This window comes from Corythoichthys intestinalis, chromosome 21 (assembly GCF_030265065.1).
Source record: "Corythoichthys intestinalis isolate RoL2023-P3 chromosome 21, ASM3026506v1, whole genome shotgun sequence".
NCBI classification, from domain to species: domain Eukaryota; kingdom Metazoa; phylum Chordata; class Actinopteri; order Syngnathiformes; family Syngnathidae; genus Corythoichthys; species Corythoichthys intestinalis.
The window spans coordinates 10,276,103-10,292,789 of record NC_080415.1 but is presented as its reverse complement, the minus strand read 5'-3'; the positions used below and the strand labels follow the sequence as shown (position 1 = coordinate 10,292,789).

Below are 16,687 nucleotides of genomic sequence, written 5' to 3'. Positions count from 1 at the left end.
AACAAGCTATTTTCATCCTGCTCCTGTGAACTAGAATGAGTTTATAACTAGTAGACATCCTGTCCATTTGAACTGAGAGGCTGGCAGCGAATGAACATTTGTTCATTCTATGGCCGTTAGTGTCAGCCAATGCCAGGCGATGAGTTCATTTTGGGGACATTTCACGTCATATCTTGTGGATTTTCGGTCACTTCCTTTTTCCTTTTGGGGCATTTACGGGTCACTTCCTGGTGGTTTTGGGTTACTGAAAAGGAAGCGACTCCAGAATGTCCCCAAAATGAATACGAAGTGACTCAAAATCAACAGGAATTAACCTGTAAATTCCCTAAAATGAACAAGGAGTGACCTATAAATTCCCACAAAAGACTGGCTGTGAATGACGGCGGCAGGCGTTCAATCCACTCAAATTGAATTGGATGTCATGCGCAATTCTATTCTATTCTATTCTATTCTATTCTATTCTATTCTATTCTATTCTATTCTAATTGAAGAGTTTGGTAGCAACCTGTTGGTTCCTTTTTTTTAACAGTAAAACCTCTTTAAAATCATTTATCGATTCTTGCTGTGAGCATATCAATAACCTTTTGGGCTACAAACTATCGTGATACATCACCTTTTCGCTATATTGTCACACCCCTAATCAGATGACATTACTTCTGGAATACGTTGCCTTTTTTCCATTTATGTTTGAGTATAAATTTGGCGCAGCTCAATATTAACAAGAGCAGCATACCTTTCTCATGTGTGTTCAGATCCAAGTTGTAAACAGCAACCTTCTTCCCCGCTGTGCTGTAAATCGACCCTAATAAACATGAAGGCCCACACACACAGATTGTGTGCCCTGATAATCTGCAGAGTAACTGTGCCTCAGATACCAACACAAAGGGAAATACAACTTCCTGATTCCCTGGGTTTTAGGGAAATTAGTAATTAGTCTTTGCTTGATCTCCTTAAAATAGGAAACATGACAACCTAACCCCTGAGCTGATTTAAAAAAAAAAAAAAAAATCTTCCTAAAACAATTAAATTCATAAACACCTTTCTGAAACAATGAAAGGCACAGTACAATACGGCTACAACTAACGAGTATTTTTCAAATCGATTAATCGAACGATCAATTAAACGATTAATCGGATAAATGTAACTTATTTCATTTACCTCTACAATTTAACTTGAAGTTGTTTTAGGGATATAGGAAGTAACAATGAAGACAAAATGGATGACTATTTCCTTCAAAAATATATTTTGTTACAGCTTCCTCACTTAATTGCAGTCTACAACTGTACTGTTTTAAGTACATAAAACTTCGTTTTAAATAAAGGTTCTGAGTGTAAAACATAAAAAAAAAAAAAATTCTCTGCACAAATCAGACAAAAGTCTGGTTCATTTGAATTTTTAAAGAAGTGCTGCTGACTGACATTTTTTTTCTTGTGAGCAAAGCGCTAATATAAATTGTGTCAAATGATTCATTTGTTTTCTTTAAACAAACTAAACAACAAAATCGATTAAGGAGGATGCAGACTATAATGAGTCCGTTTTCTTTGTCAAACATACAAACAATTCTTCACCATAAATACAATCCAAATCCAATTTCAAAGCACACTCTCTTATATGACAATTTACAGCTTGAATGGGAGTACCTGTTGAAAGGAGACTACATATCTATATATAATAAATGCTAACTGCACGTTTCTTTGCTTTTACCCAAGAATCGAGACAGTTTTACCTCCATATCTAGAAAGAATTTTGGGATTTAAGCATTTAGTCACAAGAATTTTCACCCGAAAAGCACTGTTTACATATGGTGGCCGCCACACTGACTAACAGACCAGCATGGTACTTTGACATATTTACGTAAAATAAATGCTAACTGCACGTTTTTGTTTTTTTTTGCTTTTAACCAAGAACTGAGACTGTTTTACATCCATAGCTATCAAGAATTCAGGGATTTAATCATTTAGTCACAAGAATTTTCACCGGAAAAGCTCTGTTTACATATGGTGGCCGCCACATTGACTAACAGACTAGCATTGTACTTTGACATATTTACGTAAAATAAATGCTAACTGCACGTTTGTTTTTTTTGCTTTTAACCAAAAATCGAGACTGTTTTACGTCCATATCTATAAAGAATTCAGGGATTTAACCATTTGTCCACAAGAATTTTCAAAGAAAAAAGCTCTTTGTGATTCCGCTCGGTCAACTTTGACGGCCACGCCAACAATCCGTTAATTTTTTAAATTGATCATGTTAAAATATTTGATGCATTTAACGCATGTACGGACTGACCCGCTCATGCATTGCCTCAAACAGATTACAATGACGCCGTTTTTTGCACATAGAGAGCTAAAAGGCAAAGAAAGGCAAGTGGACACAGGCGTTCATTGGACCGCGCAATTTATTGGCAACTCCTTCACAACAAACTTAAGTATCATTTAGTTTTAGTGAAAGCACAACAAAAATAATATTCCTATCTCTCAAAAAAAATGTTCACAAAAAGAAAGGCGCTTCAATCTGTATTAATGACGCCCTATTATCACACAGTTAAACAACAATGCAAAGAACTTCAGAGCATTCCCAATCAAAATAGCTATGCAAAATACGCATAAAACCTAATCAGACTTTGGTCAAACTCTATTCAAATATTTCGTTTAGCTCAACAAATACACTGGATGGCAATATTTAGTCACAATATACAAACTGTCAGAGGTCTCATACGTTGTGAAGCCAGCATTCAAATGAACGTGAATCACAATAGACCTAGTCTAAAAAAAAAAAAAAAAAAAAAAAAAAAAAAACAGGGAGCTACGGTGTCTAAAAAAAAAAAAAAAAAAAAAAAAAAAAAACAGGGAGCTACGGTGTCAGTCAAGGGACAAAACACATTCATTGGCTTGATTTCTAAGTAGTGTAATTTAAAACTCGCCATTGACATCTTCTGGAGTATTTCAATCACTACCTTATGTAGTTAAAGACTGGCAGGGAGGCCATGTGACCCACTGCTCTGCGACGTCAACAATTGCAAGCTACTAGTTTATTTTTTGAATGAAAATTTTACAAATTTTATTAAAATGAAAACATTAAGAGAGGTTTTAATATAAAATTACTATAACTTGTACTATCATTTATCTTTTAAGAACTACAAGACTTTCTATCCGTGGATCCCTTTAACAGAAAGAATGTTAATAATGTTACTGCCATCTTGTGGATCTATTGTTATAAAAAAAATTTAAAAATCAGTACTTATATACTGTATGTTGAATGTATATATCTGTGTTGTGTCTTTCAATTCCAACAAAAATTTACAAAAAAATATGGTATATTTTAGAGATGGTTTGAATTGCGGCTAATTACGATTAATAGAGATGTCCCGATCGATCGACATCCCCGATAATGTCATTTTCAAAGTATCGGAATCGGCAAAAAAATATCGGCCATGCCTTTTTTTAATATATATATATATTTTTTAATATATATATATTTTTTAATTTAATCGTTTCCTAATTGTATTTGTTACAAACACAATAAGTTACACTCATCCAGAGTCTTTAGTTTAGGCTTAAGGTAGGGTTATCAAATTCATCCCGATAACGGCGGTAATTAATTTTTTTAAAAATGTATCACTTTAAAATATTTAACGCATGCGCTGCACGACCCACCCACGCATTGTCACGCTCAATCTGCAATGGCGCCGTCTTACCTATATAGAGGGATAAAAGGCAGTGTAAAATAAGTAGAGTGAATTTTGGCAGCCTTTGGAGCCTTTTTTTAATTGGCTAAAGCCTTACAATCCCTCTCCCTACATTTAGAAATATCATGGGAAGCAATGTAGGGAAGCAAGGTAGCAAATGATCTTTTTCTTAACACCTTAAGTTATTTCCCAACACAGAGAAGATATATCAATTGATAGCACTACGCACAATCATGGTTCCACTTCCCATCATGCATTGGGGCATGGCTACAGTATCATTTACTGAAAGCTCAACAAATACACTAGATGGCAATATTTAGTCACAATATACAAAGTCACAAGTCTTTCTATCCGTGGATCCCTCTTACAGAAAGAATGTTAATAATGTAAATGCCATCTTGAATATTTATTGTCATAATAAACAAATACAGTACTTATGTACTGTATGTTGAATGTATATATTCGTCCGAGTTTTATTCATTTTTTTCTTAATGCATTGCCAAAATATATGATCGGGAAAAATTATCGGGAATGATTGGAATTGAATCGGGAGCGAAAAAAAAGCAATCGGATCGGGAAATATCGGGATCGGCAGATACTCAAACTAAAACGATCGGGATCGGATCGGGAGCAAAAAAACATGATCGGAACAACCCTAACGATTAATTAATTTTTAAGCTGTGATTAACTTAATTAAGAATTAAAAATCGTTTGACAGCCCTAAAATCAACTAAAAATAAATAGAGAAAGAAACAATACATATTTTGGGGCTTGGTGAGAAAGCGTCAAAGACACCAGTCCATTGGGCAGCTTCAAATAGGAGGGAATGTTCTTCTACAGTGGAAAAAAAACAACGGGAAAAAAATAGAGAGAGGTTCCTCGGTTGGAGTTTCCTCTCGAAAAGTGTTGTTAAAAGTTCCTTGGATCAAGATTCTATATCACCACTCGCGTCACGCCGTGCCTGAAATAAATCTGTGAACCACAGTTTCACTTAAAGTGGCCTCAGATTGAAAGTCTGCTGCTCACACTTTGGCCTCAAGTGCTCCTTGAAATACACCCTCATACATTTTCATACAAGCAGTTTGGAAAATTGCTTGTTCATCTGAACTTTTCTCCTTGTGGAGTTTTGTTATTTGCCGTCTGATTTTGTTTAGACCCATGTAATACAACTCATCTTAAGTCTTATGAAAACCATAAGTCGTGTGCTTGGTGTCGCCCTAATAAAACATCATTCTTCTGAAAGCAGCTCTATCAAAGCTCACAGCGCTTTAAGCCTTTCACTTAGGAAACAACCGCAAAGCCCCAACCATCTAAGAATGCGTGTTCCAGAGGCAAGGGGGAACTTTGCTGAAATTAGCTGAGAAATCTCTCTCAGTTGTAACCCCAGTGCTCCTCCCTGCTGAGACGTCTTTTACCATCACAAGTCTGAGATGTATCAAAAATCCCCCTTTTGTCTCCCTTTGCATGAGGAAAGTTGGCAGGATGCTGTTCACAATGGGGGTTATGACATTCCATTTTTAACACTACAAAAGAATCTGCATGAAATATAGGAGCCCAATCAGGTTTTTCACGATTCCATTTCCCTTGTTTTATACAATCTATTTTGGCACATCATACCCATCTTTTTAAGGTAATACGTCCTCTGAACTTGAGTCATCCACTATACGAGCGATGAATCAAGAAATATGTCAACACGTGAAACCTTGAATACTCAAGAACGGACTAGAACAATAATAAGCGGAGAGCCAAAAGCAATAGCCAAGATTTAATGAGAACACATGGCGCCCAGTGAGATATCCTTGTATAACCTCCAATACCGTAGGCACTGCAAATCTTCACAAGCATTCATCCATTTTGCCCAGTTATTTCTCTCATTCATTGGAAAAATACGCACACTTGCCACAAGCCTACTAACACCTGCACAATCTAATTTATGAGCTTGATCAAAAAGAAATGCTTACAATAGGTAATACCAATGCCAGGGAGAAATTAAAGTAGTAGAGAGTTATACACTAGCGGGAAAACAGTAGGTATCTATAATAAGGTGACACATGGGGCTAATTATTGCACTACCTTTCCAGAACCTAAAATGTAGCGGTATGTTCCCAAGCAATAAAAGTCAAGGGTAGATTTTTATATTTAAGCACATTGCAGTGACTAACAACGCCAATGAGTAATGTTTTTAATATTTTGTGCCTCACAGAACATTAAATAAGGCAATGGATATACGTATTTGGAAAAAAACCGGATAATTTTAAGCAGCAGTACTTCATCAATATATCCTACAACCAAAAAAAAACATACTGCATTGTCAAGAGAATACCCCTCATGACAGTGTTGGATAAAACTAAGCAGCCGTTGAGTGTAAAAGAATTGGGAGAAATAAAACAGTCATAAAATCTTAGCTGTGCAGGCATTTCTTAAACTTGCATATTAACATCATTCACACAACCATTAAAATAAATTTACTATTGTTAATATCTATTCATTAGAGGTCTGACGGTACACCTCCAATCTGAGGCAACACCTCCAATATGATTTCGCATTTATATAAAATTAAAGGCTAGTAAACACTGACGTTAAAGTTTCCCATCAGGTACGAGAGTTAACTCCAGCGTGCGTAGTGTGTCTAGCGGTGGTAAAGCATGTGGTGTTTTTTTCTCTCCGGCAACTTTCTGTGTTGAGAAAGAGCGAATGTGTATAATGTAAACATGATACGACTCATACACATGTGTTTTTTTATGGAAAATAATTCAGTCATTTTGGTTCTGATGGTAATAATTTTGAGCTGTGGCTCTGGGTTTAAAGGGAACCACAGATTAAAAGACATGTAGTTCTTAAAAGATAAATGTTAGTACGAGTAATACCGTATTGGCCCGAATATAAGACGGCCCTGATTATAAGACGACCCCCTTTTTCAAGTTTAAAAAATACTTTTTGAACACCAAATTAATTTTTATACAGAAAATATTTACAGCACATCTGAAACAAATGATTATAACAATATATTTGAGAGAAAAAGCATGTTATTTTGCCTCATTCAAATCTTAATATCTGAACATTTAAATATGTAAACTAAAGTGCAATCACATTCGTAAATGAATGGCTTCTGGTTTTTGAAGTGTAAATAAACCAATCTATTGTGATAAAACCACAAAATTGCAATAACTGCATTAAGCATAAGCGGTTCGCTTTGGCCTGGGCAAGGTAAGGCAAGGCAAGGCAAATGTATTTATATAGCACAATTCAACACAAGGCAATTCAAAGTGCTTTACATCACATGAAGATCATAAAAATCACATTTAAATCAATACAACGTAAAAACCAAGACAAAAGATCGCATTTAATCACAAATAGAATAAAAATAAATAAATAAAAATAAAACAGAAATAAAAATAAAACAAAAACTACTACTACTAATAATAGATGAAATCAGCAATGGAGATAAGCACAAGAGGAATAGAAAGCAGGTAGATTGAAATATATAGCCAGTTATGGATATGCAGTGCTAAACAAAAGCGTTTTTAGTCCTGATTTAAAAGAGCTAACAGTTTGAGCATACTTCAGACGTTCAGGTAACTTGTTCCAGAGGTGAGGAGCATAATAACTAAATGCTGCCTCACCCTGCTTGGTTCTTGTTCTTGGAACATGCAGAAGACCGGTTCCAGACGACCTTAGGGGTCTAGATGTCTCATAGGAATCTAACAAGTCAAGAATGTATTTTGGTCCAAGGCCATTAAGTGTTTTGTAGACGAGCAGTAGTATTTTATAGTCTATCCTTTGACTCATTGGAAGCCAGTGTAGCGATTTCAAAACCGGTGTAATGTGGTCCAGCTTCCTTGTATTTGTGAGGACCCTGGCTGCAGCATTCTGTACTAGCTGCTGCTTCCTGACTGATTTTTTTTATCAAGACCTGTAAATATACCGTTGCAATAGTCCAATCTGCTGAAAATGAATGCATGCATAAGTTTTTCCATGTCTTGTTGAGTGACAGACTTTAGTTGGCTATCAAATTTTAGGTCTGAGTCAATAATTACGCCAAGGTTTCTGACTTGATTTGTAGCTGTAAGTGACATTGTGCTAAGTTGCCTGCTTATCTTTGACCTTTCCTTTTTTGGCCTAAAAATGATCACCTCTGTCTTCTCCACATTTAACTGGAGAAAATTCTGGCACATCCATTCATTGATTTGATGAATGCATTTACTCAGGGAGACTAAAGCCTGAGTTATACTCCCGCGTTGCGGTGACGGCGTAGCGACTACGGCGTCATTCGACATTCGATAGTTCTGCGGTGAGGGAACGCGTTGCTCTGTAATTCACCGCCAAGCCACTAGAGGGATGTGGCGTTATGTTTGTACGGTTTTGGGGCATGATTGTTGACTACTTCCGCTAGTCGGAGAAAAAATAAACAATGCAAGATGGAACTCTTGAAAGTAAATATTCTGCTCATCAACACTGAATAAATATTGAACATACAAATGTTGACGGGCAGGCGACGCAGAAGACGGTTTCGAGGCGGTCTGGCCGACTTTTGATGCCGCACAGAGAGTTTTAGACTCGGGTGGAGAGAGCTAGCTGTGGCGGCTAGCTTCAAACTGGCGTCGAGCACTGCGTTCAAGGTCTGCAAAGCCCTCCAGCCTGATTTGTTTGCCGTGTCCTACAACCAGCCAGTGGGAAGCCATAGCAGATTTCTGGCGTCTAGGGAACTTCCCAAACTGCGTTGGGAGGCTTGATTTTAAGGTTATCATAAAAAGCACCGAGGCACTCTCAATCAGTGATGATGTATTGTGTGTGTGAACTGTCTGTTATTGAAAATTAAAGATCAAAACAACTCTTTTGACACCAAATCTGTGCTTTATTCTTCATATACTTGAAACATATGTACACAGTAAATGATGAAGTGCACCAACCAAAAATACGACATAAAGTGATAAAAAGTTGGCAGTTTTTGGCCGACTGTGTCACCGCTTCGTGTGGCCACTCGATTCCGACCACCCACGTCTCGGTGGTTCTTCCATTTATTTATTTTTTCGATCGCCGACCTTGCCATTTGGCAGTCACAATAATAATTTCTTGACGAGACTTGCTCTTCGATGATACTCCCGTTGGCTTGGTGCATTTTTGCGTGTAGAAAATAATGTTTGATTCTATTCTACAATGGCGGTGTTTTCGCCCGGAAACAACAGTCTGAGCGGACCAATCACAGTCCGTTTTCGCTACGTCAACGCGTCTACGCGACGCGAAGGTTAGAAAAATTGAGAGGTGCGCGTCAGGCTACGGCGTAGGGTCGTAACTCGATTCTTCCTTGACGGCGTAGGTCTGACGCGGAAGTATAACTCGGCCTTAAGGGACTATAATCATGTGGGGACACAGAAATGTACAGTTGTGTGTCATCTGCATAGGCGTGATAGGAGATGTCATACTGTTCCATTATCTGAACTAACGGAAGCATATAGATGTTAAATAAGAGTGGTCCAAGAATTGACCCTTGAGGGACTCCACACGTGAATTTGGTTCGTTCTGACTGATAGTTTCCGATTGACACAAAGAAAGCCCTTGAATTTCCTTTGAGTAGTTTGCTTGACGCCATCATGAAGAATTTGTGCAAACTAAAACTACTCTCAAACTAAACTCGAGAAAATGTATGTTTAATCCAGTATTCCAGCGTAAACTGGACAGTCCTAAGGACATTTAACTCCAGAGGTTAGTGACTGCAGTTCTGCATTTGTAGCTGTTATCTTTTAGATCAGTGGCTAGGATGCAGTCACTTCATAATGAATCCCACTCCGCGTCTGGAGACTTTTTGATGACTGAAGGAATTCAACCCTGCATCTGTAGGCCACGGAATTATTCAGAATGGAAGAAGATAATTGACTCCTGATTCACCAAATGTAAGAAAGCTGACTACAACAAACAGTTTTTAACCCACAAAGTGGAGCACAGGGAATTTTAAGTTTTCGTGCTCTAAAACTACAAAAGCAGCTGTTTGACTGCCGTTTTGGTATAAATGTGAGTTGCTTAAAGAACAGGATAAAAGGAAATGGGTCGTCTTGTGGTTTCCTACAGTAGCCATTCAGAGGCTCCCCTCCAAGTTGGCGCTGATATGATCACTCCATCATTGTCAGAGGCTTAATCAGACATTAAGCTAGGCCCCAAAGGCATCTGACATTTATAAAACTCATCTAATGAGATTAAGTTTTAAAACATATGAAAACATTCTTAACCATTGCAATATTTTTCCTGTCTTCCCAGGAATCTAATGCCCCGTACATTGGATGGTCAGATCACCATGGAGAAGACCCCAAGTTACTTCATCACAAAGGAAGCTCCTCGTCGCGTCTTGGCCATGAGTCGCCACACCAAGCTAATCGTGGTGGTGCGTGACCCCGTGACCCGCGCAGTTTCTGACTACACGCAGACCGTGTCCAAGTCACCGGGTCTCCCGTCCTTCAAGAACTTGGTCTTCCGCAACTCCACCACAGGCCTAATTGACACCTCTTGGAGCGCGGTGCGTATCGGCATCTACGCCAAGCACCTGGAGAACTGGCTGCGCTACTTCCCGCTTTCTAGCTTCCTGTTCGTCAGCGGCGAACGTCTAGTGACGGATCCCGCAGGCGAGATGGGCCGCGTCCAGGATTTCCTGGGACTCAAACGCGTAGTCACAGATAAGCACTTCTACTTCAACCAGACCAAAGGTTTCCCCTGCCTGAAGAAGCCAGAGGGGAGCAGCAGGCCACGCTGCCTGGGGAAGTCAAAGGGCAGGCCCCACCCGCAGATCCCCTCAGACGTCCTGCTTCGACTCCGAGACTTTTACAGACCTTTTAACCTTAAATTCTATCAAATGACGGGTCAGAACTTTGGCTGGGATGACACAGCTTGACACCAAAGCTTTTGAAAGTTGACGGCGAGAGAGAAACAATGTGCATTACCAAAGCTTTTTTGCAGTGCGAAATGCAAAACAGGTCTTGATCATTTCTTTAGCTTTAAAAATTCAACAATAAAACTAATTAAATGGTTGTTTTTTTGTTGCCAGCAGACATTTTTCAGTTAAGCTGAAGTGCTATGAACTATGCTATTGTATAGTATGTGGTGTGTCCAGAGGTGGGTAGAGTAGCCAAAAATTGTACTCAAATAAGAGTAGAGTTACTTCAAAATAATATTACTCAAGTATAAGTAAAAGTAGTCATCCAAAAATTGTACTCAAGTAAAAAAGTATTCGATGAAAAAAACTACTCAAGTACTGAGTAATTCCTTATAATATATTATTTATTTTTAAAACAATAGCAGATTTTTTCTCAGCGTAACGTCATCTACAGTACTGTGCAAAAGTTTTAGGCAGCACACCTGCCTAAAACTTTTGCACAGTACTGTATATGAACTGTTATTATCCTATAACCCATTACATGACCATATTAGGCCAAAACATAGACTTCATAATGTATTGACGAGACATGGGGCACTGGGCCATCAAAGCTGACCGAGTGGAATCACAGACAAGGAGGTTTTTTTCGTTGAAAATTCTTGTGGACAAATGCTTAAATCCCTGAATTCTTTGTAGATATGGACGTAAAACAGTCTCGATTCTTGGTTAACAGTAAAAAAAAACACGTGCAGTTATCATTTATTTTACGTAAATATGTTGAAGTACAATGCTAGTCTGTTAGTAAATGTAGCTAGCGGCCGCCTTATGTAAACAGAGCATTTCCGCTGAAAATTCTTGTGAATAAATGCTTAAATCCCTGAATTCTTTGTAGATATGGACGTAAAACCGTCTCGATTCTTGGTTAAAAGCAAAAAAAAACATGCAGTTAGCATTTATTTTACATAAATATTGCGAACTATGATGCAGTAGCAGCTATAACTTGACAGCTTCCTTGGTCGCAGGCGTAATATTTCTTCTCGTTCTAATATAATATGTAATATTTCTTATCATGAAATGTTTCTTAGCTTTAGTATTACGGTTCACCACGAGGTATGATGCTCTTAGTGCATTCGCTTTTGTTGATGTGGTGGCCCTCACTAATTGTTTCTGTCCTTCCTGCTCGCTTTTTTTTTGTTTGTTTCTAATATTCCAAAGGCTGATCCAGGGTTCTTAGGCTTCATTGCCTCGTTTGCTAACATTTGGCCACATATTATGCAGAGTGGATTTGGCGTAGGCTCCTCTCATGACTCGTCAAGTTTACCTTTTTCCAGTAGACTGTCAAACTGTCAAAAGACGTTTTTTTTTTTCAGTCATCTAGTCTTGCGTGTGGGCTTATTATTTCCAGGAACAAATCTGATGTGCCTATGTCATAGGTTGTTAACGAGGACAAGCGCTCATAAAAAGCACATAAAAAATAGATTTTAGCTCCAATTGATTTCTACGACAACACCCTGTCCAATTTAATTATTATATCTATTGAGTAATCCGAGCAAAACGACCAGATGTACCCCGTCCGCCATTGCTGAGGTGTGCTGTAGTGTTAAAAATGGAATGTCATACAGCACACAGCTAACGTTACTGTTTACAAGGGCTGACGCTGGGCTGCTACTAAGGTGTGTAAACATCCCAGTAATGGCGGCCACCGCTACAGGGCAACGTCCACTTATCGCTACTCGGATTAGTCAACAGAGTATACGGGCAGATTGGTGTATTAAGAGGCACAGGCCAGAACGCGGTCATTAATAAATTATTTATTATTTCTGTGCGACCCGGTAGAATATGCGCCACAGACTGGTACCAGTCACCGGTGGTTGAGGACGATTGCTCTAGTGGATAAACATATTTTCCACCACGAAACTAAAACTCGCCCTACTTTTCCGTGGTCTATCGGTGCCAAATAAAAACTAGGAGCGAGTTTGAAATCTGCACTTTTATTTTTGACGGCTGCGATCTTTCTGTAATACTTTAATTTAACGGCGCTTTAAAGACGCCATTTGTTGAGATAACAAAAAAAGCAACATCAACTACATGGCTGAAAAGGAGTGGGAAGAAGAAATTTTATTAATCCCACCCCTATTCTCATCTAATTAAGAACAAAACAATTCTTGCTACTTCCTTCCAAAAATGTAGGCAACCAAAAATCAGTTCACACAGTTTTGTACAAATACATTTTTGTAACAAATGTTGTCCCTTGCCATGAAGTTACCACAGGTAACACCCAAACCAAAAAACAATTTCATACCATCATGGTAAATGAAAGTAATACCATACCCACTATGGTAAAGGCCACACACACAGGACAAACAAATTATAAATGGCAACAATAACTATACCAACAATGGTAACAGACAATATACCAGCAATGGTAAGAAACAACCAGCACTCATACCAAGACAACTTATTGATGTAATTAAGACCTTATACCAGACCATAAATTTTGTATAACCGTTTAAATCAGTAGATAATTTGGAATCGCTTGTCTTGCATTTCCAGATTATTCCAAAGTTTCACTCCACACACAGACACACAAAAGCTTTAATGAGAAGTTCGAATTTTTGGTATTGTGAAGTCTCCATATCCTCTTAAGTTACTAGTTCTCTCTTTCATTATAAAAAAGATTTACAATTTAATTGGTAATAATTTATTGAATGCTTTATAGAGGATTATTGAGGTATTATACTTTACAAGATTGTTAAATTTTAGCAGCTTTGAGTAAATTAACAAATTATGTGTGCGCTCCAGAAATGATTCGCACGACCCGTCTGTTAGATGAGTAAAGGATTTATCGTGCTCTGATAGGTGTTTCCCCAGACTTCAACACAATATGAGAAGTACGGGAGAACCAAAGAGCAGTATAAATTGCGGAATGCGTTCTCGTCAAGAATTTGTTTAGCTTTATTTATAATTGAGAGACTCTTAGAAATTTTTGTTTTTATATGTCTGATGTGGGGTTTCCATGTCAGTTTACTGTCAATTTTGACACCCAAAAATATATTCACATCCATGTTTTCAAATTGGATACAATCAATAATTACATGCAAATCAGAATTAGTTTTAAAGCTTAAATTTGCTTAAATTTAACGATAATTTATTTATATCCATCCATTTTTTTTATTTTAATTAGCTCCTTGTTCACGACCTTCATCAACTCATTATAAGTATTACTACTATAGAATACATTGGTGCCATCTGCAAAAAAAAAATACGTTTTAGAGATTGAGATGCATCAAAAATATCATTAATATATAGATTAACCAGTTTTGGCCCCAACACAGACCCCTGAGGAACACCACAAGAAATACCAAGTTGTTTTTTCGCAAACTTTCATAGCAAAACTCTGCTAGCTTAAATGCTACAATAAAATGCTAAATTTTATTTTTACAATGCTCTTAACAAATGGTTCAAACACATATTCCCACAAAACAAAAAACAAAAAAACAGTTAAATATACCAATAAACTCAATCACGAATTAATTAAAAACCATTAGCTCATACAAAGACTTACAACCTTAAGTTGGTCTTAACAGGGAGCAACTGGATTCAGCCTTGTGAAATGAGTTATATCATATTCACTGTTCCCACTAGAGGGCAGTGTATCCACCCAAATCAATAAAACTAAAGGCAAACACTTTCAAAACAAACCATTACAACGACACTTTAATTAAACGAATATTCGAAGCAGCAAAATTTTAATTCGAATGTTTTTTCTCATCGAATTACTCGAGTTAATCGATTAATCGTTGCAGCACTAGTGTTGTGTGTGGTGATCTAATCGTTGCAGCACTAGTGTTGTGTGAGGTGATCTATCTGTATTGTTACGTCTAATTGGTATAATGGAGTCATGTGATTATTGTTGCTGCGTCTGATTGGTGAGACTGGGTGAGCCACTGTGCTGGTAAAAATAAAAAGTGGAAAAAAAGCAACTAGTGCAGCTCAAAGTATTGGAGTAAAAGTAGCGTTTCTTTTTCGACTCAACTAAAAGTAAAACGTATGGTGTAGTAAAACTACTCTTATAAGTAAATTTTTCTCAGAAAGTTACTCAGGAAAATGAGTAAATGTAACGCGTTACTACCCACCTCTGGGTGTGTCAGATAATTTCCCGGACTGGTATCAACAAATATATTTCATATCTATAAATATTATGCACTTTTCCAGTGCAGGCGAGGAAGCGACCATTGTAGCAACTGGTGGTTGCTAACAGTGTGCAAACTCCTGAATCGAGCTCCTTGTGTTAGTTCCTCTTTCCCAAACTCAAGGGGGTCAGCATTTCGAGCCTTTTTAAAGATGCAGATGACATCAAGATGGTTGCGATGACGGAGCTGCGGAAGATTTCAAGAGAATTCTTCCAGGAGTGCATGAAGGCGTAGCAGAGAAGGCTGGGAAAGTGTGTCAAACTCCAGGGGGATTACTTTGAAAGGAAAAAGATTGTTGGATTTAAAATATATCTTATGTGACACCAGTCCTGGAACGTTTTTGATACACTTATACGCTTCCCATGTAAACCTATTTCTTCTACTGTCCTTTCAATTTAAAAAAGATGAAAGCACAGGAAGATGTGGTGGAAAGAGGAGCAAACAAGCACTTTGCTAAGTGTTGTTTTCGTTGCAAGTCTCTGTAATTATAAAGTTTTCGTGCAGAACATCCACAAACCACTCACGGTCCACTGTATATTTCGGAGAGTATAATTTATAAAATGACAAGATATTGTTGTTTTCGCTGAGACTTTTGTATTAGAATTCTGTTGAAATTCTGACTAAAAATGTTATTCTTAAATGTGTTTTGTGTTATTATTATTATTTTATTTTATTTTTTTTCTACGAATGCTTGATAATTTAATTTTGATCAAGCATGTTTTAATTCAAGAAGACAATTTATTTGCAAAGATGATTGTGCTGTGATGTAAAATTGGGGGAAAAAAAACAAAAACATTTGGACCCAAGTTTGAATTAAACACCTATCAAAAATGTATCAGACAGTAAACGAAAAAGTGAATGAATGTTCATTCACTGCCACCTTCCTATTTCAAATGGATTGGACGACTACAAGTGATAAACTTATTTAAATTCACAGCAGAAGGATGATTGGACGCCACACCATTAGATGAGTATTATCATCTTGGGAAGGCCGACGAGCGGTTGGAAACTACTGTCTACTATCTCAAAAAATACATGTGTCACAGCGTTTCTTAAGCCCCCTTTTACATACCCCTAAACACCGTAAAACTGGCAGGCCTTGTATGTGAAAGCAATTTCCCGGGTCGACTGACAAGGAGATTTTGCGGACTTAGTATAATGTCCGAGACTCTCCCGGGACGAGATGTATGTGAAAGCAAGCGTTAAAGCGTTAAATTCCCGGGTCACAGCACAATTGCTGATGATCATGACGGGCCGATCGCCACTTCGTCTTTCTCCGCAGTAAGACGAAAAGCGGTACACAAACATCGCAATTATCAACATAGCAAGTAGGAAATAGCTAAATTAAACTGAAAACATAATGAGATTAAATTGCTAGTGGATCGTAGACCCGAGGAAGAGAGTCCATCTCACATTGGAAATGTGTGGTTTATTTTGTTGCTGGTGTTAGGGTCCGCAACTGCGGAAACAAGGTTGTACCTCAAAGCAGAAAACAACGGAGGGATGCATTCAAGGGTTTATTAAATACATACAAAAATACACACGATCGCAGAAAAGGGTGAATAACACAATGGGTCCGTGACAGTAGGTCGACGGAGATCAATAATACTAACCTAAGCGGTCGGCAGAGAGCCGATAAGACAACAAAACAAATACACTCGAATACCAGCACAATGTAGGGGATTTCTAGCAAATGCATAAAATTCGAGAGTACAATGTGTCGAATGGCGCCCAGCAAGTTAATATCTCGGCACCATTCTCTTGAATTGCCTAAGCTTGAATATAGTCTTGATGAGCTTGAATTGGCTGCAGGTACGACGTTGGGAACACTCCCACAACGGCTATGTAACAAAACATGATTTGACCAACATTGTGACAGCCGATGCCGACCAAAAATGACGTAATATCCGGGTTAAACAATCACGCCAGCAGCCATCTTCGCAC

The 16,687-nt window shown here is 37.9% G+C and overlaps 1 protein-coding gene across 1 annotated transcript in view; it reads left to right on the top strand.

The window, feature by feature from the left end:
- si:dkey-121b10.7 (heparan sulfate glucosamine 3-O-sulfotransferase 6) overlaps positions 1–11,246 on the top strand; it is a 76,381-nt gene extending 65,135 nt beyond the window's left edge. The window contains exon 2 of the mRNA XM_057826719.1: positions 9,941–11,246. Coding sequence (XP_057682702.1) covers positions 9,941–10,568 — 628 coding nt within the window. The 3' untranslated portion in view covers positions 10,569–11,246. The remainder of the gene's footprint in view (positions 1–9,940) is intronic.
- The last annotated feature ends 5,441 nt before the right edge of the window (positions 11,247–16,687 follow it).